The sequence below is a fragment of the Syngnathus scovelli genome, chromosome 8, assembly GCF_024217435.2.
Source record: "Syngnathus scovelli strain Florida chromosome 8, RoL_Ssco_1.2, whole genome shotgun sequence".
Taxonomy (NCBI): Eukaryota; Metazoa; Chordata; class Actinopteri; order Syngnathiformes; family Syngnathidae; genus Syngnathus; species Syngnathus scovelli.
In genome coordinates this window covers 13,115,553-13,137,765 of record NC_090854.1, presented here as the reverse complement: position 1 = coordinate 13,137,765, position 22,213 = coordinate 13,115,553, and the positions used below count along the sequence as shown (strand labels likewise).

At 44.0% G+C, this 22,213-nt stretch overlaps 3 protein-coding genes across 6 annotated transcripts; 2 read left to right on the top strand and 1 right to left on the bottom strand.

Annotated features, from left to right (window-relative positions):
* The first annotated feature begins 255 nt into the window (after positions 1-255).
* dcaf6 (ddb1 and cul4 associated factor 6) lies at positions 256-12,142 on the top strand. Of its 4 annotated transcripts, none has more exons than XM_049728233.1 (21): positions 256-650; positions 2,121-2,182; positions 2,495-2,587; positions 3,001-3,186; positions 3,261-3,374; positions 3,626-3,761; positions 3,835-4,046; positions 4,691-4,784; positions 5,425-5,544; positions 5,636-5,914; positions 6,478-6,669; positions 7,646-7,705; positions 7,846-8,014; positions 8,123-8,226; positions 9,085-9,391; positions 9,480-9,521; positions 10,600-10,738; positions 10,898-11,054; positions 11,130-11,218; positions 11,494-11,599; positions 11,669-12,142. In XM_049728233.1, exons 1-21 carry the CDS (start codon positions 563-565, stop codon positions 11,725-11,727), a joined length of 2,808 nt encoding a protein of 935 aa, XP_049584190.1. In that variant the 5' UTR covers positions 256-562; the 3' UTR covers positions 11,728-12,142. The 4 variants fall into 4 exon arrangements, with proteins under 4 accessions (XP_049584190.1, XP_049584191.1, XP_049584192.1 ...); XM_049728236.2 differs by having other exon boundaries at positions 289-397; XM_049728234.1 differs by lacking the exon at positions 9,480-9,521.
* Positions 12,143-12,207: 65 nt separating this feature from the next.
* gpr161b (G protein-coupled receptor 161b) lies at positions 12,208-17,363 on the bottom strand. The gene is made up of 6 exons (XM_049728243.2): positions 16,814-17,363; positions 15,400-15,760; positions 13,909-14,630; positions 13,561-13,668; positions 13,323-13,448; positions 12,208-13,249 (listed from the first exon to the last, which is right to left on the bottom strand). Exons 2-6 carry the CDS (start codon positions 15,741-15,743, stop codon positions 12,984-12,986), a joined length of 1,566 nt encoding a protein of 521 aa, XP_049584200.1. The 5' UTR covers positions 15,744-15,760; positions 16,814-17,363; the 3' UTR covers positions 12,208-12,983.
* On the top strand, positions 14,511-22,080 carry LOC125973772 (NXPE family member 3). The gene is made up of 7 exons (XM_049728242.1): positions 14,511-14,646; positions 17,876-18,104; positions 18,282-18,588; positions 19,384-20,147; positions 20,491-20,561; positions 20,645-20,848; positions 20,992-22,080. Exons 3-7 carry the CDS (start codon positions 18,502-18,504, stop codon positions 21,555-21,557), a joined length of 1,692 nt encoding a protein of 563 aa, XP_049584199.1. The 5' UTR covers positions 14,511-14,646; positions 17,876-18,104; positions 18,282-18,501; the 3' UTR covers positions 21,558-22,080.
* Positions 22,081-22,213: the final 133 nt, after the last annotated feature.

The following is a 22,213-nucleotide window of genomic DNA, read 5'->3' as shown; positions in this document are numbered from 1 at the left end:
AAAACAAAACAAAACAAAACAAAACAAAACAAAACAAAACAAAACAAAACAAAACAAAACAAATCAAATCAAAACAAAACAAAACAAAACAAAACAAAACAAAACAAAACAAAACAAAACAAAACAAAACAAAACAAAACAAAACAAAACAAAACAAAACAAAACAAAACAAAACAAAACAAAACCACCCTTCTCCCGCGCGTCTCACCAACTCCCAAAACGAACACACCCTCGCTCTGGTAAACCTCGCAGTTTATCGCGTTGTTTGGGCACAGCTGATCGTTCGCCTGCCTCTTCCACAAAATAAAGCAGGCCGGCGGGCTAACCCGCCGCACAGTTACTTGCTCAGGAGCAAGGGAGATTGTCGGGCCACTAGCAAGAAGGAACTGGCTGGACGGTAATAAAGGAACTCTCATCTCACTCCGCCATGAAACTCTGCACTGTCGCGACCAGCTAACGTTAGCATCGTCCCGATTGACAGGGACCGATGGCCAAAGAAATCCCCGAGGCGGTTAGCTTAAATTTCAATGTTGTTGTTTATTAAAAGCCACACTCGGTCACCATGTCCTACTGCGGCAACCTGGTATGGGATGTAAACAAACGCCTCATCGGATACAGCGAGCCAAACACCATTCGGACGAACTATTTGGGTAAGAATGAAACATGGAGAGTAACGCTAGCGTGTTTGGAACGTAGTGGGTTGTAGCCCCTGCCCCCCTAAGCTCCTCTCCCTATTTGTTTTTTTTATTTTTATGACGGAAATAACACTGTAGCACCGACATTTAATTTCTTAATAGATTCACACTTGCACTCATGTCATTGTCAGATTAATTTACTTAAGAGATATTGTGCTCTTGATTGACGAAGTGAATTATTTATGAGTTATTGGTCCTTCCGAAGGCACCGCCGTCAAGCTGTATCCACCTGAGTACTGAAGCAGGTGCCTCTGAGTTTTTATCATTGCTGTATTTAACTTGACAGTGATTAACTTGAAGCTCGCATTGTGTTCAGTTACACTGCAAGAGCAGCAGCAGCAGCAGCACTCCCAGTTTATATTTAGCTTGGAAAAGGAGAAGGGTGACAACTTGTGGGTTGTGTTCCAGTCGCACACTATTGCCTTTCAAAAGGGATTCTTAGATGTATTTTTCTCCCCACATAACGACCTATATGTAAAATATGATTCTGGCCCAAAATGCATTTATGTAAGAATGATATGGTCTGCACCTAACCTAATGCGCAAGAAAACAAAATGCCATTGGTAAATGCCATAAGGATAAAGTTTTGTGCTGCAGCAATTGGGGGGGGGTGGGGGGGGGGGGGAAGACCTGTGAACTTCTTGAAACCCTGACATAACAAACAATGTAAAGTGAATTTTTTTTTCCAGCCTCTAACAGTTGTCATCATAAAATCTTAATAATACAGGTAATGTTGTCAGCAACATAAACCTCAAGAGGAACTAAACCCAAGACAGCAAATAGCTCAGTTTTGGTCCACATCTTCTTTATCAGCCGCTGTTTACTTAAATAATCAAAGTATTTATTCCAAAAAATACATTTAAAACATCACATCTATCTTTGTTTTTGCATCTCTCCAATAAAAGATGCTTTAATATGCATTTAAATTCATTGTAAAGTTGAAGGATTTGATGCATTTAAATAAAAAATAAATGTCCCATTAATTTTTTGTTATTTCATCAATAATCCCATCTTAACATTTTCAGAGGGTTTATTTGCCCTTTAGCTGTCCTTTTAAATGTTAAGTGAAGTAAACCACTGTATTAGGGATGTCCCAATCATGTTGCTTTACACCCAAGTGCACCTTGATCCGATACCTTGGAAATGCATTAAGAAGTAAAAAAAATAAAGTGCACATCCAAATTGGCTCAACTGTGTTAATTTACAGGGTTGTGAATAAGTATTTGCACTTTTCATTTTCAAATTCTTATTTCAGCGCATATTCTTTTGAATATTTTCACCCTTTACCATTTAAAGTCATTGGTAGTTTTATTTATGACATTATACAGTATTAGAGGTGCAATGGTGTGTCTGTATGATATTATACTAAGTAATATTGTAATAACTGGCAGAAGCCCCAAAAGATATTTCCTTTGTTATCTGCAGGTAGAAGAGAGTTTGTTCAGAGACTGAAGCTAGAAGCAACGCTCAATATCCACGATGGCTGTGTGAGTACCTCCTTTGTTGACGTTGACTTCAGGACCACGTAAACCTGACAAACTAACAAAACAGTGGCGGTCGATCAATAACCACTTTGTTGTGAAAATGCAGTTATGTTACGTGAACTGAGTCTGAATGTGGCTGAATGTGATTTGTTATTGGCTGGCCGTGTCGGTCCGGGGTGGACCTTTATTTGGAGGTGAGAGCTCGCATTGTGAGTTGACAACGGAGAAGTAAACATCAATGATGTCTCTGATTAATTGACGTGGACTCGACTATTATCTTGTGTCACTGTGTGCTGACTCTTTGACTCCCCTCAGGTCAACACGATATCGTGGAACGAGACGGGAGAATACATCCTGTCCGGTTCAGATGATACCTTCCTGGCCATTACCAACCCGTACAAGAAAAAGGTCTGTAGAGAAAAGTGTCCGGGAATAAAGGATGTTGAAATAATCTGTGTAGAAAAGGTAAAAACTGTGAATCTTGATGTGAATGATGTAGGTGTAATGTCGAGGGTTTTTTTGGGGGGGATACTCGCGTGTGCTTCACGAATCTTGTTTTTCAAGATTTCGAGCTTTGAGTAGAAAAAGTGCCGCATGTGCATTTCCTGCCCTGTCAGTTAGGATGAATTTTATAAATGTTTAAACAAAGTATTTGATAAAGGGATGAAACTCAAGCCAAGTTTATTTTTAAAACCAAATCATTGATTGATTGCCAAAACAATGACCTCATGAATTGTTATTAAAGTAATCCTTAGTTGCAGCCCAAGATAAAACCAGTTCCCCCTTTTTAGTGGCATCTTGTTTCTTTTTGACTTCCTCAGGTGAAAAAGTCAATACGGTCCGGCCACCGGGCCAATATCTTCAGCGCAAAGTTCATGCCCCACACCAACGACCAGGAGATCATCTCCTGCTCTGGGGATGGAATCCTCTACTACACCCGCACAGAAAAGAGTGCCGAGTTCAACAGACAGTGTCAGTTTACTTGCCATTACGGCACCGCCTATGAGGTCAACAAAAACGCTTCAGAAATCCCTCTGTGACAATGTTCTATGTCTAACTTGGTCTTTGGCTGTGTCGCCAGATTATGACAGTACCAAACGACCCCTACACCTTCTTGTCGTGCGGGGAGGATGGCACGGTGCGATGGTTTGATCTCCGCACGAAAACCAGCTGCACGAAAGAGGATTGCAAAGATGTACGGTGATCACAAATAGCTTCCTGGTCGTTAGAGACTGCGATTTACACTCCATTATTCTCATTAATTTCAATAGCTATCAAAAAGATCATGATTCTTACTTTTCCCACAATCACCCAGCCCAAGTTACCAAATATAGTGAGAACCCGACCTACACTGCTTTCAAATGAAAAGCATCATTCAGATCATGGCCAACCTGTCTGATGGATGCATTGCAATGACAACAGAAATTCCGCTTTGGTGTTTGACAGGACATCCTGATCAATTGCCGAAGAGCGGCTACGTCTATATCGATCTCGCCGCTGATGCCCTACTACCTGGCGGTGGGCTGTTCAGACAGTTCCGTGCGCATCTATGACAGACGTATGCTGGGCACCAGGGCCACAGGTCAGTACGAACTGCAGTTGCAGTAAAAATAATGGCACGCTGCCTTTTGTTTATTGCTCGAGTCCTTTCCTAGGTAACTACATGGGCCGGGGGACAACGGGCATGTGCGTGAGGTTCGTGCCGGCTCATCTGTCCAACAAATCGTGTCGGGTGACGTCGCTATGCTACAGCGAGGACGGCCAAGAGGTGCTGGTCAGCTATTCATCCGACTACATCTACCTGTTTGACCCCAAAGACGATCAGGCCCGAGAGTTGAAGGGCCCCTCGGAGGAGAGGAGGGAGGAGGTAAGGACAACAGAGGAACAAATCTTTGAAATCACAGGGTCTTTGACCACAGGTGGCATTTGATACTCTAGCTGAAGTCGGAAAAGCAACATGTCGACTTTCCATCACGGTGCCAGTGATTCAATGCCTCGTGAGGTCAGCTGTGGCGAGATGCAACCCAACATTCCTTTCCAAATAGAGCAACCCACGCACACTGTGTTCCCACTCACCTCAAATAGTTCAAGTGGATGTTATGTTAAACTGTTTATGTACGTGCGTGGGTGCGTGACCTGTAGCTCAACTTTCTCTGACTGAATGAGCAGGTCACTCCACTTCTTACCATCTCAGTCCCTGACTTCCTCATTTAAGTGTTGATACCTGGAAGACCTCAGTCTTCCATTTCTGGCCCTTTCAAAGATAGGGACAGGCATGGGAGAGGGTGGAGGGGATGAGGGCTCACGGAAAGTAAAGGCAACGTGGTGCTCTGTGAGAGAGGGGCAGACGGACTGAGATGTGCATTGTTTGGCTTTGGCAGTGCATCTATTTTTGAACACACTTTGATTGACAAGCTGCTAATCTTTCAGTGTGTGTGTGTGTGTGTGTGTGTGTGTGTGTGCCTGCCTGCCTGCCTGCCTGCCCGCCTGCCTGCGTGTGTGTTTCCACAGCTTAGGCAGCCGCCAGTTAAGCGCCTTCGTTTGCGAGGTGACTGGTCAGATACTGGACCCCGAGCTCGTCCTGAGAGTGAGAGGGAGAGAGATGGTAAGTATATTGCCCTTGATTGCCAACACCATGACTCCTGCAAATGTATCTATATCTCTTGGTTAATTTGCCAGAAAGACATAATATGGCCATACAAACGTACTCCACTCTACACAATGTACAGAAACTAGGTCAAATATTAGAAACGCATCTAACATCACTATTGTTGGATATTGTGAGAGAAGTGTTCATTTGATAAGATTTCCATATTATAAAGTGTGCACTTTATTCCATCATAGCTTATTGAGGGAACCTGGATCATATATTGGATTTAGTCGTCCCTTTGTCACATCTACAGAGATTTTCCTGTGAGGAGGTCACATTTGTTGTAAGGTCCATGGCTGAGCTGGAGACGACAATATTTAAGCTTATTTTGAAAGCTGACTATTTTGGGCAATGTGACATGTATTCTCATAAACAACTGGAGGATGCCTAATAGGTGATAACCAATAACCAGGCATTTGTGGTAGTCTTGGTAATGGCAGTCATTTCTTGGATCTTGTTCGAATTAGATTGTCCACCTCATGCCGTGTTTAGTGTTATATATAACCCAAACCTCTTTCATCAATTTCTCACGTCCTTTATTTTATTATTCGTTCTTGTCATGATACAGAAAAGTTGTTTTATTTTTCCCTTCCAGGGGAACAGAGCCCCAACGTGTCCTTAATGCAGAGGATGTCGGATATGTTGTCACGCTGGTTCGAGGAAGCCAGTGAGGCTCAGAGCAGTAGAGGAACTCGCCCTCAATCGCGACCCCGAGGTGGAACATTTTGTTTCTCCATAAACCTGTTTTACAGTAAGATTTGTTTACTGTGTGTAATATTTATTTGATCAAATCATCTTGCTTCTAGGAACGACCATTCGTCCCAATATTCCCGTCGCCACTGTAAGTGCCACCAGCCAGGAGATCAGCTCCCTCGAGAGGCCAGCAGCAGCTGACGCCCTGGCCTTGCAAAGCAGTCCTGCTGCGGCGGCGGCATCCTCGCCTGCCTCCTCTTCTGCGCCTGCGTTATCCTCAGCTGCTACTGCAACACCGTCTTCCAGCACATCATCAGTCGAAAGATCAGCATCGTCATTGCGGAGACAGACCCCTACTCCAGGAACGGCTGCGTCAGAAACTGCCCTCTCCGGTAAGTGTCAACCTGTTAAGTGAGCTGGTTGCCAGCCAATCACAGGGCACACAAACAACCATCTGCACTCACACTCACAATTGGCCTATCAAGCGTGTTTTTGGGATGTGGGAGGAAACCGGAGTACCCGGAGAAAGCCCACGCGGACCCGGGGAGAACATGCAAACTCCACACATTGTGAAAAGACACCTCTCTTGACTATCGGAAAAGTGTTTATTGCTCTTCTCGTGTGTGGTGTACTCGGGATGACCAATCCCGCACACCACAAACACCATATAGACAGCCATGTCTTATTTAAAAATGTTCCTTTGAGGTGACATCCTGGCAGCAAGCAACCGTGTTGTGCGAGGAAGAGGAGGAGCTTTTACGCACGCTGTCGCATTGCTCTATAGAACGAAAGTGCTTTGTCCTTGGTCCAAACCCAGTGTTGTGTTGGCATTTTATTAGAATACGTGGCACAGCCTTTCAAGTAGCAGTTCCTTTCCTTCAGCATCATGTCCTCCATTTTTCGTTGTCCCTCCTCCATAAAATTTCCACCCTTTCTCCCTTCGCCTCTCTATCAGAGTACGGCCCTCATCGGCTGCCCATAAGTTTAGTGTGTAGACGTTTGCAGAGGTTACTTCGCCTGGCCGACCCCCCAGGACAGGGGCGGCGAGCGGCCCCTTCTTCTGCCTCCTCCTTCTCCTCCTCCTCTTCCTCTGCCCCTCCGGAAAGACTGGAAGCCACTGCTGTTCCTGAGACTCAACCCCACACAGGTTACCCTCACCCAAACCCGCTTCTTGTCTTTTTTTTTTTTTGCTTGCCCCCCCCCCCCCTGCGGTTTTCCCCTTGACATGCTTGTGTAGATCTAGTTAGGCTCCACAATGACCACTAATCCCTTTGTGATCTCTCCTCCATTCACAGAAATACCACCATGTGCTTATTAACATGCCACTAGCCTCTCTTATGTGGATATCACTTTCATTCATTCACAATAGCAGGACGGGAGAAGAGAGAATGAAACTTCCGACTATGATGGGATATGCATACACCCTTTACAATATGTCTCTAATATTGTATTATATCCAAATTGGTGTATCAGAGTCATAACAAGGATAACTAATATTGTATTCGTACATGTAAATGTAGTCATTATGACAGCACATGTGCTCAGTGCTATCTTGTGGTGTGGTATCCAAAATACCGTATTTTCCGGACTATAAGACACTACTCTTACTTTTTTTTTTATTATTATTAAAAAAAAGCTGTTGTCCTCCACTATGTTACATCACTCCAGATCCTTCTTGCGGTTTTACTTGCAGTCCTAACCCTGTTCCGGCATGTATACAGTCGACCGTCTGCTTTACTGGCAGTTTAATGTCTTTTAGAACTGTTTGAATTCCTTCGCCTGTAAATTAACTTTGCGTGATTTTTGTTGTGCTCACCGCATGTTTGGCATCACGTGTAAGGGAAGGCGAAAGAAGATTTACTGCATCACCAATCTCCAATTAAAGATAATGTATTCATGTTCTTGCTCTAGCCAGAAGTTAGATTTGTTGGTGTTGTGTTGCACCTGATTTCTAATAGAGCTATTTTTTTGCGGGGGGGGGGACACGACGATGACCTCATCTCAATGCAATCTGTCTGTCACTTGCGTTCTATTTCTGTGCATTGTGTCTGTGCAGCAATGTTTGCCCTACATATGGTAGTTGCCTTTATTTTATATTTGTCTTATTTATTTATATTTTGCAGATTCCCCTTCATCGGTTGTAAACAAGCAGCTGGGATCCATGACTCTGGATGAACAGCACGGTGCGTCTTGAAACCACGTGCTCTTGTTCATGTTGTGGCATGAGAATAAATCAAATTTCAGAGGTTTATAAGAAGATGTATATTAATAACAAAAAAAAAACATTGCTGCTGTTGTGTATGTGTGCGCTCTTGCCCCACAGGAGGCGTATCTTTTTCGCAGTCTGACGATGCTTCACTGCCAGCCATCTGCAACCCTCCCTCCACCTCCAGCGCCAGCCGGTCCACTGCGGCGGAGCCGGTGCTCAGCCTGCACTACAGCTCAGAGGGAACCACCGCCAGCACCATCAAACTGGACTTCACTGATGAATGGTGAGCCCATCTTTTGTATCTCGCACAATATTTTTGAACTGTACTTTAGTTTGCATACAACCAACCCAACGTTGAGGAAAATGTTGTGAAACGATTCTACTTCTTCAGGAGCAGTAGCACATCCAGCTCTCCAGGCAGCGGCGGTCCAAAGGCATTTGAGACAGTGCAGAGCCGGCAGAGTGTATCCACAGAGAATCCTGTGCTAGAGCCACGTGAGTTATATACATCTTTATAATCAAAAGCTGTTAAGGCATTTGTGTTCTTTTTTAAGAAATGAGTAAGACATAACTTTACCTAATTTTGTCCTGTAGAAAGTTCAACACTAAGCTCAAAACACACCAAAGAAATGTGCTTTTGTAATTCTTTTGAGCTGTCAATGCTTCTAATACCACAACGATTGGTTCTCATACTTGGGGCATAATGATTTTAATGAAGTCCTTTGAGGTACCGTATTTGCAGTATTGTTGTTCTGCCCTCAGAATTGTTTTCTTGATGATAGAATTGTTTTCTTGATGTTAGAAAGGTAAGTGTACTTAAAACTGATTTATGGAATGTATATGTTATGCTAAGAAATGTTTTCTATGTAAAAAAAAAGCAGTTATTTATAGTTAAGAAGCGAACCGGAACTTTATTTTGAAACACACCAGAAGTTGTGCATATTTTTTTTTTGTTGAAGTGACTTAACAAGCACTTGGCTTGAGAGACGGTAACATTTCTCGCGTCATCCAGGCGAATCTTTGTCTTCTCATGCTCGTGGAAGCAATGGCTTTTTACTCGTTGTGTATTACACTGGAATGCGGAAATAAAGTGAGCAAGACGCTGTGAATCCTGGCGCAAGTGTTTTACACCCGAGTTTGGCTTGCTGATGAACTGCGATAACGTACACGAAGTACATAACGCACAGGGAGATCAGTATAATCGTCTTCAGTTAACTTCTTGTTTGATCGATGGCAAAAATGCCAATCAGTCAAAGATGTATTTGTTTTATTGACTTTCATTTTAAATTTAACAGTGATGAATTTATTAATTTAAGTGTATGAATCTTTCCCCCCCAACATTTGACTCTTTAGCGCAGCAGAGTGAGGCCTCGGCCACAACAGAGCCTTCAAGCGACCCCTCCTGCTCTAGTACTCACAACAAGTTGACCGCCAATGGCCCACCGGAAGGCTCGTCAAAGGATAAGATTCCGGCAGACGCCCCGGAGGAAACTTCTGGGGACTGCCGGAGACAGGAACCCACGGGGGGTGAGGGGTCGGAGGTGGTTCCGACGGTGACTGAGGGCCAGGGCCAGCCCGCAAGGGGGAACCAGGACTCTGACGACAGTGACGACGACCCCATCCTCATCCCGTCAACCAGGTATCGAGGACAAGGCCAGAGGTACGTTAAATGGGTCGACTCTCATGAACTCAATATTTGCCTTCTCGCATGTCAAGTTTTATCATTGATTGTCATACTGCACATCTAGAGCAAATTCCAGAGGATCTGCAGTAGGAGATAGAATGATCAGGTAACAGTGTGTGTCATGAGGGCAACTAATGTACACACAGAACTAACTATCGTGCATGTGGGTACCGATGCCACCGAGTGTGTGATGCACGGAGCAAGACTCATCATCAGCGATGGAACTTTGTGATTTTCTAGGAATTTTGTAGAAGTCATTTCGAAAATATTTTTATGTATGTAAAGTCTTGATGTACTCAGTTCGATGCACTGTATATTGGTCTTTATCGGTTTCCTAATTCTTGTGAGAAATCATTGTCAGTGTCTTCAGATGAATTAATAGAATTGATTATTAATAATAATATTAAACTTATATTGAGCAAATTTGATGATTTCAGAAGTGTATCATACTGGTACATAGTCAGTACCCAAGAAGCTGCTCTGACTTTCTAAAAGACAGATGCTTTTCAGATAGCAATGAGAAGAAAAAACCCATCATGGTCCAATTAAAACAAACTAAATACAAATCAATCAATCAAATAAATACAAGCTACGTTATTCAATACTTGTCAAAACAAAATGCTTGTCTTATTAATCAGGGATTATACAGAACGTTGAGTTTCACAAATTTGACCCTTCATTGTCCTTAAATGATGTTGAATCCACTTAAAATGACCTGTAAAATTTAGGGTTTGATAAATTTACATTTTTGTTGCATTTTAGCAGCATATTGTTGGTCTTCATCAATGGAACCTTTAGAATGATTCCGTTTATTTGCAGGGGCTTGGTTAACTCATTCCAGCCAAGTGTCTTATTTGCTTGGCTGGCTATTTGTAAGGTGGTCATATTTTAGTTATGTTACGTCTTGGTTTCATCATAGGGGCTTCAAAAAAGTCCAACTTCCCTTAAGCCAGAAGATAAACCCAAAAACCTACACAGAACGTAACACGTGTAATAAGACATGTTGCAATATGACGCACTACAATTTTTTTGTCCCACCCTGAGGAAGATACTGATATTGTGTGCTTGAGTTGTAGTGGCTGCTCTTTTTTTTTTTTGCCTGTCACACGTTTGTGCCAGCCTAAATCGAAAGCATGAGGTTACAAGCGTGCACGTTGAGTCACACGGTGTCCTCGTATTTTCAGACGTTCAGCTGCAGCTCGCATCCAGGAGCTGTTTCGCAGGAGGAAAGAGCGAAGGGAGATGGAGGAGAGCGAGACGCAAAACATCAGGAGGCCCTCAGTCAAAATGGTGTACAAAGGCCACCGCAATTCTCGCACTATGGTACTCATCCGACTGCTTTCTGCAAAGTTCTTCTGCTTTTTGGAATTTCCTAGCTTTGTTTTTTTCATGAGAGCCCCCTGCATTTATTTATTTAATACATTCTAATCCCTAAGACAGTCATGTACTACAGTTAGATACGGTTCGCTTTTCTCGTGCCAGATAAAGGAGTCCTGCTTCTGGGGGAACAACTTTGTGATGAGCGGCTCCGACTGCGGCCACATCTTCATCTGGGATCGGCACACCGCTGAGCACCTCATGCTGCTGGAGGCCGACAACCACGTGGTCAACTGCCTGCAGCCGCACCCCTACGACCCAAGTGAGTCCAAAACCCGCCCCACCTGACCTACCTCTATCACTCCACCAAACTCATTGTTTCCCTGTTCCCGGCCAGTTCTGGCCTCGTCCGGCATTGACTACGACATCAAGATCTGGTCTCCGTTGGAGCAATCTCCGTCTTTCAACAGGGTTCTTGCTGATGAGGTACGACAACCAAGACTTGGGCCGTTTTTTTTTGTTTTGTTTTGTTGGCGTTAGCATATATGCCTCACAGTTTAGAGGTTCTTGGTTTGGACTCTGGCTGTCAATTAAAAGCGGCTTTTCATAAATGTGTATGTAAAAAGCATTGGTTGCTTAAACACAGTGGGTTAACAGCTACTCCAGAGATGGCAGTTCTTCGTATACAATCCACTTTTCATATATGCATGCCATTCCCCCCCCCCCCCCCCCCCCCCCCCCATACCGTCTCCGTCTGGCAGGTGATAACGCGAAACGAGCTGATGCTGGAGGAGACGAGGAACACAATCACCGTGCCTGCCTCCTTCATGCTGCGAATGCTGGCATCCCTCAATCACATCCGATCAGGTACACCTTTTGCACTTGCTCTTGTCAACGTTTTACTTTCAAATTGCCAAATCTCTGAACTGTTTCCAGATCGTCTCGAAGGCGACCGCTCTGAAGGGTCAGGCCAGGAAAACGAGGATGAGCATTAGGCGGGTGACTTTTTTTTTTTTTTTTTTGCTTGAGAGCACTTCTTTGTACAAGTGTAGAGTACTACCTTTTGAAGCCCAACTTCCCACCAATTGTTTTTTTTAAGTGACTTTCTTACTCATGTTTATGTAAAAGAGTGAACTATGTGTGCTTGAATGAAAAGAGTTCCTTATGCAGCTGTGAGTGACAGGTGGTGTTCAAGATTAAGTGCAATATTATTAATATTCTGTCGGGAGTGAGTTTGCTTCATTGGTTTTCAGTGTTACGTTGGATTTGAAGCGATGTAAACAAAGGTGCTTGCTTTGCTTTTGTTAGAGAGAGGAGAACAAACATGGCTCGTCTCTATAAAAATATTTTACGAACTTTGGAAGAAAAGAATAAAGCTACAAGGCATCTGAAAGATGCCTGCGTGTCAAACGTGCGGTTACACCATTATTTGGTTGACTCATTTTATGTGCACGTGAACAAAACAGCACTGTGGACACACTTTCCAAACTTTATAAAAACTCATTACAAGTTTTAGTCACAACGTGGTAAAAATCAAAGGTTACATCTCACTTTACTTATAAAAAACAAAAAGTATGATGCAAAAAACAACATACGAGGTAAGACTGAAGCACCATCAATGTGCTTATTCAACTGTTTTTCTCATAACATCCTCCCAAAGTGCCATTCAGGGGTCTGGCGTCAAGATTTAAAACAAATGTTTACCGTAGTGAAAATTCTGGGAAATTAGAGCAATGGAGTTTAACCATTGTCTGCGATTTATTGACTCTAACAATGATGTTTAATTATACTTAACAGACGACAGTAAAAGTAAACTAACGCAATTATTTCGGCACACAGTACCGACCTGACTCAACTCTCCACGTTTTGGATACTTTTCCATTGACAAAACTTGGTGCTATTGCGAGTACTCAGCGAGTTGAGCTCGTGTTGATGTTCAAGGTGGGCGACGCCAACCACTGCTGGTTGCTCATTGGTTGAGCAGATTTCTGGACACCACGGTTTTGACTTTGCATTGCTGCCATGGCCGGTTTTCTTACCTGACTTATTGTAGTCTTAGATACATTACTGGCCTAAACAGAAAAACTGAGCTGGTGTGCTTTGGAAAAGCATAAATAAGGTTGTAGTGGTTGAGCTTTTTTCTATGTTAATGAAGAATGTGCACATAGTCTTTTTTGTCTTTCATGTAAAATTGTTACAAGTGTTCAGTCTGAATAATCGCCATGGAAAACTGCGTGCAGATCGGCTGACCTCAGGCAGCCTTCATCTCTGAGTCTCGCTCGTCATTGTCGTCTTTGACGATGCCTTCGTCTATGCTCTCCAACCTCAGTCTCTGACCATCCAGGTATCTTGGCCTGGGCACCGCCCGGGCCGTGAAGAGAGCAGCCGGAACAGCCAAAATGTCCCCAAAGAGGGTGAGCTTGGCGTCACTCTCGATGGCTTTGGCTAGCCCGGAAGCGAAGCTGTCCAGGGATTTGTCGACCTCGGCGTGGACTTGCACTGATGCCGCGTGATCCGCTGGTAAGGAGAAGAGGCATGTTGGTGAGCACAGTTACAATAAAGAGGCAGCTTTGGGGTGGCTGACAAATACCTTTGGAATGCTCTAGCTGGTCTTCAAAGGTGACAGAGCTCCTCCTCTTCCCAGACGAATGGCAGGAATAATGTTGATGGGAGGAGCCATCAGTGGAAAAGTTGTCCAGCAGCATCACGTCCGTACCTGCGGAGGTGACACAAACATATATTTTTCATTACCGAACACAGAAATGACCAAAATTAAGTATTTATACTTTGTAACATTACAAGACTGGCGACGCTTGTGCGACACTTACACGAATCCTGAGTGAAACTGAAGCCAGTGTCTCCTGTGCTGCTCCCAGGGGCCAGCAGCTGCCCTCCCCCAGCCAACATGGCCGTCAGGTGGGGCGACATCCCCAAGTCTGGTAAAACCAAATTTTCAAATTAAACCCTTGTATTTACAATTCTAATGGTAAGGCACCTTGTTTTATTTAACATCATATTTGATCAGCCAAATTTAAGTATGGTGAGACAAGGGTCACCCCTATGTAAATCTCTGCTTAGTTGCAATTTATAGGCTACGCTATAGTATATAAACTCTTCCAATGGAGTGAAAAGATGGGTTCAAATGATAAAATTGCACACACAGGTTGAAGACAAACCTGTTATCCTGTTAGAGATACTGAAGAGGCGCGAGGTCCTGTGTCGCGTGGCGAAGGACTCTCTATAGTAGCGATCGCCAAAGCACATCCCCAGAAGCTCCTTCCTCACTGTCTTGTTCCACAGGCCATAGATGAACGGGTGACATACGGCGCTGCAAAAGGAAAGCCACGCCACCAGAGTCTCCAGCCCGTGGGAGACGCTCCCCTGTCCAAAAAGAGCTTCTGTACAAACCACACTAACGTACGGGCCCCAGGTCATGAGGAAAGTCCCGATCACGACCAGAATGGTGACAAAGGCCTTGCACTGGCTTCCGGCGTACACCAAGCTTCGCCGGCTCCCGCTGGACGACGTGGACGTGCTCGAATTCTTGCGTCCGTTCCTTTGCGAGCCACTGCCGTCCTCCTGGGATACAACCACCGTGCCGCAGTGCACCTTGCGGGCTTTGACGCGGGCCACGCGGAAAATGACGCCGTAGCACGCCAGCATGACCAGGAAGGGCGGCAGGATGCACCAGGCAACCCAGAAGGCTGTGTAGCCCGGCTCACGGTGCCAAGATGCTACGCAGGTCCACTTGAAACAGTCAAACTCAAAGGAGGACCAACCGAACAGAGGGGGCACGCAGCCCACCAGGGAGTGCAACCACACGTAGGCGATGACCACCACGGCCCGGTTCCCCGTGATCTTCATGGGGTAGATCATCGGGTAGAGCACTGCGTAGTACCTGTCGTGATTAAAAGGTAAGCAGTCTGTCAGAACCCCCACTGGCCCTGCATCGTCACATTCTTAAAATAATGTCCCATGTCATACAATTATAAGACCAAAATAACACTAGGCACCTCTGCTAAAACCTTTCAAGTCAACCCAGGAAATGATCAATTTTATAATCAATAATTGGCTTAATTGTTCATCTTTTGTGAAAAAAGGGGAAAAATACTTATGGCATGATTATAAATATTATGCTCAAGTTTAATGAGTATTTCATATTTAGGCTGTATTTAATCCTTTAAGAAATATCAAAAAATATTTTATTTTGCATTTTTTGTAGTATAAAATCTGACTGAATCAATAATGAACCTTGCTGAGAGTCGCATAGTGGCCACTGGGCCACCGCGGAACCTGGATTATGCCCGAGTACATAGATAAATAAGCAAAGAAGGGTGATTTTGGAGGTGCATATAAGCCATGGGAAATTATTACATTTGAAAATACTAAAAACAAAAGAATTTACATTTGAAGAAAAAAAAATTGTACTACTGGCACTTGTTTATGAGAAGCGCGACTTGATTGGACAGTCACTAAACCATAACATGGGTAGAGTATTTTTATTAAGTGACCAAATCACACATCTTCGACGACAGGAATCTGCTGCAAATCTTTCGTCATGAATGTTATTTGTTTTATTGTTGTTTCTTTCTACAGTACCATGAGCAGCATTAAGTGATATAGAAAATCGACACAAAAGGTACACGTGATGATTATCCCTCACTAACCGGTCGATGGCGATGGCTCCCAGCGTGAGTATGCTGGCTGAGCTGATGAGCAGGTAGAGCAGGGCGGTGAAGTTGCACCACACCACGCCGAACACCCACTCCCTCTTGACGGAGCTGACGGCCACAAAGGGCAGGACCAGGGCCGACAGCAGCAGGTTGGACAGAGTCAGGCTGAACACAAACTTGTTGCTGGGTGTCAGGAGGTAGGGTCGGCGGTACAATGTGACCACGATCAGGAGGTTGGCCAGGCAGGCCAGCAGGGTGATGCTCACAATGGAGACCGACTCCAGAGCAGCCAGCCCGCCACCGCTCCCCAATGGGGTGCAGTTGCTACTGGTGTTCATGTTGATTGAAGGACCCACTGGAACAGAACGCACAGAGTTATGAATGAATGGGCATATCAGTGGGCAAAATTATGATCACTCTGATCGGCTGTCGGCTAGAAATGCAAATCAGTCCATCTCAGGGCAAAAGGCCTCCTTTGGCCCATGACCTCACGCTACACCGCGGCTTGGGGGTGGTTACAGCCCCATGGAAAACATGTGTAGCCCCAGTTAGGTCCCTGAAGCATTTTATTTTGTACTCTAAAATATTTGAATACATTATTTTCTAAGCCCGGCTTCATATCGGTCAAGCCCCCTGTGAGAGAGAAAAAAAATCCAAGGGTCATTCCTATTTAAAACTCAAATTACAAACTAGGGTAGCTGATCTAACCTTGTTTTGAATCCTAACCTTACTCTAACGATTTAAAAGGGTTAATCACGGAAGTTTTTCGATCAAAAGTGATGTAGATTGGAATTTGCCGCAACTAAACATGCATTAAGTCGTTTCATTTTAAGAATGAAACAGTTCAGACGCTTCACGCAGAACGCGCATTGTGTGACGTCACTGAGACAAATAACTGGAAAATTAAAAAAAAGATAGCTATAAAAAAGACGTCTTCAAATATTAATAACACGTGTTAATTTTGTTAAACTGAACCTGAGTGTAACTTATTTCTAAATACTTTATTCTTTGTTGATTTATTAGCGTGCGTGTGTTTAATATTATTGTATTATTATTTTTTTCGAAACAAAACAAATGAAGTTAGCGGTAAACGTTGCACGAAGGCAAACTACGAAATATCTTGCAAAAGTGTTTTATTGCGTAAAATGTTTAAGGAGTAGCGTCGACTCCAAGGGTAGACTCCGTTAGTTTAAATTCTTTGCAAGCGGCGGTTTTTGTTCAAGAAGGAGAAAGTGTAAATAGAAGCGAGTTGCAGTGATATGTGAATATACAGTAATTAGATCCGAGTGCGGAAGTTGAACTAAAAAAAAAAAGTTTTTAGCAGTGAGGCTAGCCAGTTTGTTAGCCAAGTTGAGCAACTTTCTTCTCTTTTGTCTTCCTCCTCATCTTTCTCAAACACTTCACTTACCTGATTTTCTTCTTCGACGGCGTGTCTCCGCATTTTATCCTCCAGTTTATGCAAACCGCACTTCCTAGAAGTTTCTACTCATCCATGTCCGCATCCCAAAAAAGGCCGAGAGTCCGCTCGAGCACTTTAGCCGACATACGCGTCCTCGAGCCGGGCGAGTGTTCGTGTCTCGATCCGCCGAACCCCCCAACCCCCCCAGAGTTGGGGCAGCAATGCAGTTCTCCTCCCACCCCGACTTTCCCCAGCAGATGCCTTCCCTCTTTGCACACACAAGGCGTGTAGGTGCTGGGCGCTGCGATACTTTAAGTATCCTTGTTGGGGCTCCGTTCCTTACCGTTTTCGAACTAATGTTTTGGTAGAACATTCCGCCATTCAACTATACAGTAGAACTGTAGTGTATGTAAATGAAAAATTACATGCAGGCAGAATGGCTTTTTTGTGTGCATACAAACAACTGCTGTTGAAGTTGACTTGGTTATTTATACAGCAGTGCTAGTATATTTACGAAATAATAAGTGTTTTAATTGCGTTTACAAATACTGGACCACCCAAGTGGAACAAAGCTTCCCGCACTAAAACGTATTTTTCACCTCGGCCAATCACAGCGCTCCATGCAATGCACATTTTGCCCGCAGTGTGGCGATGTGGTCAAAACCCATCCATTTTGAGCCAACTGTTGGTAGTTTTTAAATTAAAGGATAAATCACGCAAAATACACTTTTTTTCTTAGCTTTTGTATACACATTATTGTGCACTTGGAGTCTCCAGGATTGTAGAAAATTTTAATCTAATCCCTTTAGATGCTGCGGAGATCCTTTTAAATGTTTGGGGGATATTCTTTAATCCGTTCAATTTGATCCATTCTCTATTATGTATTATTGTATTATTTTGAACTATTACATCACGGTCTTTTCAGTGGCACCCAGCAGGCTTACATTTAGGGGTGATTCAAAGACTTGTATCTAGCCACAGTTGTTGGCAGACAGTCATGGAATAAAGAGGCGTTCCTCACTTTTGCCACAATATCAGCATTTCATTTCCTTTCATTTATACTTATTGAAGTTTGCTGACGACACGACTCTAGTGGGTCTCATCACCAAGGGCGAGGAGACTCAATACATGTTGGAGGTTGACCTTCTGACCCCGTGGTGCAGGGACAATAACCTCTTGCTGAACGTCAACAAGACCAAGGAAATTGTTGTTGACTTCCGGAAGGGTCACACCCAACACCTGCCGCTGACCAGAGTACTGGAGAGAGTGAGCAGCACCAGATTCCTGGGGGTGCACATCGGTGAGTGCTGTATGCACACTTACTCCATTTTTGCTCCTCTTATTTATTGTGTTATTTGTTTATTTATTATTTATTCATCACTCTTATTTATTCATTGTTTGTGCCTTCTTGTTTTTATTTTTTTGTGTTGTTTACTTGTATGTATATTGTGTACTATGTCTTGTCACCGTGGGATAGTGGGAATGTAATTTCGATTTCTTTGTGTGTCTTGGCATGTGAAGAAATTGACAATAAAGCAGACTTTGAGAATGAATATCAAAATCTAGCCAACTCCTTCTCTCTGGTTACTTCCTGGGTGGAGCCAGTGTAGTAATTCTATCCCGGCAAGACCGGTGGCACGTCGTCATCATTACTGTGGCGTCGGTCGGTACTCAATACAACCAAAGTCACAGTCACCATGTCCCCACGTGTAAGGAATTACATCCTCATCGTTGTCTCCCTGTTTGGCCTCGTCTTACTGCTGCAGAAACTCACCATTGTGGAGGTGAAAGAATTTTTTTTTTTTTTTTTTTTTTAAGTCTAGTTAGTTGGTCAGTCTGTCTTTGTTTGTGTGTTTGTTCGTTTAAACATGCTAAAGTTGCACTGATAAGTTTGCATTCCCTGGTAGAATTTGCAAATTGTGTACGCTTCTTTAAAGAAACCACAATTGAACAAATAAAACACATTCTATCTTAATGGAATTAAACTATAAAATTGAACAACACAGCAAATGCAAGAGTCAAGAGCCTTAAAGGGGCATTACTCTTGGATAGGTGGGCATAAAGATAGATTTATCTGCAGCAATTTACAAATTATTTTTTGTCTCTTTGTTCTACCAAGCACAACAGGGAACCTAACGCCGGTTGCCAGAAAAACCTGTCCGACCGGATAGTTCTATTGTTGCGGAATGCTTTCTTCAAAGCTTTCTTTGATTGTGGTATGGTAATGTAATTCAATAGAAATAAAAGCAATCTCAATTTGTTCACATATTTAATTGTAAAGTGTGAAATCTGGATCTGTAGAAATGAATACACAGCTGTTATTCTTGTTTTATGATGGCAGCAGGTTGATTGTGTCTTGTGCCATCTACTGGAAGAGTGTTACATTTTTCTCCCTATCATGATACATTGTTGCCATAGAGACATGAACCACACATTACACAATAAATGAGAAAAATACTAATACATGAATTGGACTGTTTCCTGCAGCACACCTGATCTCTCATGGCACACGTGTATTCTGCGGCACAAGTGGTTGGGTTACAATGATCCATATTTACATTGTGATGTCTTCTCTTCAGAACTGGAAGTACCACATAGTGTCAGCACTGGTCCAGAGCCAGTCGTCAAACCTCTCCAGAAGCCACCAAGTCTTTCAGCAGAAGGGCACCTTTCATTGTCCTCATCTGGGCCAGCCACAATCACCTAAAGAAGAGCTGGAAGAACGCAACTTGTTGGACCTCATCGCCTGGCCCAAGCTGCCCTCTGGCTCCGAAGCACTCGACTTGTCCCAGACAAGTGACCCGGTCCATAGTCACTTTACAATTGTCCCTGCCAAAAACTGGTCCGTGGGCAACCAGCTGGAAGTGCAGGTCCAACTGCGGGACTTCAAGGGCCGACCCAAGCGCTACGGCGGCGATTTGCTGTTGGCCCGGTTGCACTCCCCAAAAGACAGGGCAGGTGTGGCCGGGCAGGTGCTGGATCACAGGAACGGACTTTATTCCGCTCGATTCCCATTGCTGTGGGAGGGCTCGGCTCAGGTTGTTATCATGATGGTCCACTCGAGCGAGGCTGTGGCCGTGCTGCAGAGACTAAGAGAGACATTGCCCCATCGGGTGTTCTTTGTCAGCCTCTTTCGCAAAGGCCTTAGCTCTGAGACAACCTCATGTGATATATGCCTGCCGTCAGACCAGGGTCCACTGTGCAACTACACTGACCTTCACTCTGGTGAGCCGTGGTACTGCTTCAAGCCCAAAAACCTCAGCTGTGACACCAGAATCAACCACGCTAGGGCAGGCTACCTCCAAAACATCATTACCAACAGGGAATCTTTGCTGTTTCAGAGGTATGTACAATAATCAAATGGTTGTTTGACATGCAAAGGTTTTCCAAACAGTCAGGTGACCCCCAAATCACCTTTGGTGTCGGCCTATTGGAAAGTTCATCCATCCAATTGTCATCCATCAGTCATGCACATGCGTACATTACGTTTGCCTTTTTTTTTTTTTTTTAAATTAGTAGTGGTATGTTTTTTTTGTTGCTGATGAGCTTCTTTGGCACTGACGATATGGTGGCAAACTTAGACAAGCTAGTCAAGAGTTTTGACAATCATTTGGAATTGGTTCAAGACACTGAGAAAAAACTTTAATGCCTGCCAAGTAATACCTGTACCGATTTGTTGGTATCAGTGGCGTGAACATCAAAGTTCCCATCCGTGCAACTACAACTAACACCATCACTGTGATGCCATCCATTAAAGGTACTGCGAATCTTCAAATGAATCACTCTCACATTTTTGGCAATGGCGATTTATTTGCATCATTGTGTCTGTCATTCATGAAGAAAACAGCAGTCAAAAAACGGATCCCGTGAAACTGGGGGCGTCCGGGTACTACTACCAGGATTCGTGGAGGCCATTGAATGGCCTCACCATCCGCCACTTTGATAGGGCGTCCATCACTCGGTGTTTGACCAACAAGTTGGTCTACATGTACGGCGACTCCACCATTCGACAGTGGTACGAGTACATCGTCGGAGTGATTCCAGGTGAGAGCTGGTAGTTGAGATTTTGGCCGATATTACGCAGCAACGTCAGAACAACAACAACAGCGCTTTTGACCACATCCAAGTGTTCTAGGAACATTTACTGACCACTTGCGTATGTCGTAATTTTGTGTTCTGTCCTACAGAGATGAAACAATTTGACCTGCACACCCCCGAAAAAGCGGGGCCCTTAATGGCGGTGGACAGAACTCGCAACATCGTGCTCAAGTACCGCTGCCACGGCCCACCCATCATCTACACCGCCATCATGGCCAACGAATTGCGCTACATCGCCAACGAACTGGATGGCATGATTGGCGGTCCCAACACGGTAGTGGCGCTCAGCGTCTGGGCTCACTTTGGCCCCTTCCCCGTGGAAGTGTACCTACGCCGCCTCCGGCATATCCGCAAGGCGGTGGTGCGACTCCTAAACCGGGCGCCGGAGACGGTGATCGTGATCCGCACGGCCAACCCTCGGGCACTGGACCGGGACGTCAGCCTGAACCACAGCGACTGGTTTTCACTGCAGCTGGATGTCATGCTTCGGGCCATGTTTAAGGGACTCAACGTTATGCTGGTGGACGCTTGGCAGATGTGCGTGGCACACCACCAACCTCACGACGTGCACCCTCCTGGGGTCATTGTCAAAAATATGGTAGACATGATGTTGTCCTATGTTTGTCGTGATCGGCGCCAGAAGATAACTTTTTGAAACTCAAAAAGGCTCTCATGGCTAGTGTAGATATACTTAAGTGTGCTTAATTAAAACACTTCATAGGTATAGCCACAAGAGGGTGCTGCAACTGCACAAAAGCACTCAATTTACAAGACTCAAAGCTTTTATTAATCAAACAGGTTTACGTCGTCATAGAACAGGATTGTTAGGCGCACCGCATCCTCACTTCAAAATATACGGGTCACATTTCGAAAGCATTTAGGCGCTCGTACACAAAGATGTCCTTCATTGCTCAATAGAAGGGCTCACCTATCCCACTTTATTCTGCGCATTCGATTAGATCTGCAATATTTCCTAGCTGGTAGGGCCATCAAAGCTAAAATATTTCAAACGTTTGTGTTACAGCACATGAGGCAAATGGTGGTCACACCAGTTATGCACTCGTTTTTGATCGGATCAGGAACAGTGGGGCCAAAACAAACTGGGAGATAGATGCAGTGTAATGATATATTGAAGATAATTCACTAAACTAAATGTATCATCACAATGTTTTTTTTTTTTTTTTTTTTTTTTTAAAGCCACACAAAAATGCCCATCTTATATAATAATAAATACGTTGTCACATCATTAAATAAAATCGAAATCCCCTCGGAGGATTTGATAAAAAGTGAAATGGCTCCTGGTAGGAAAAT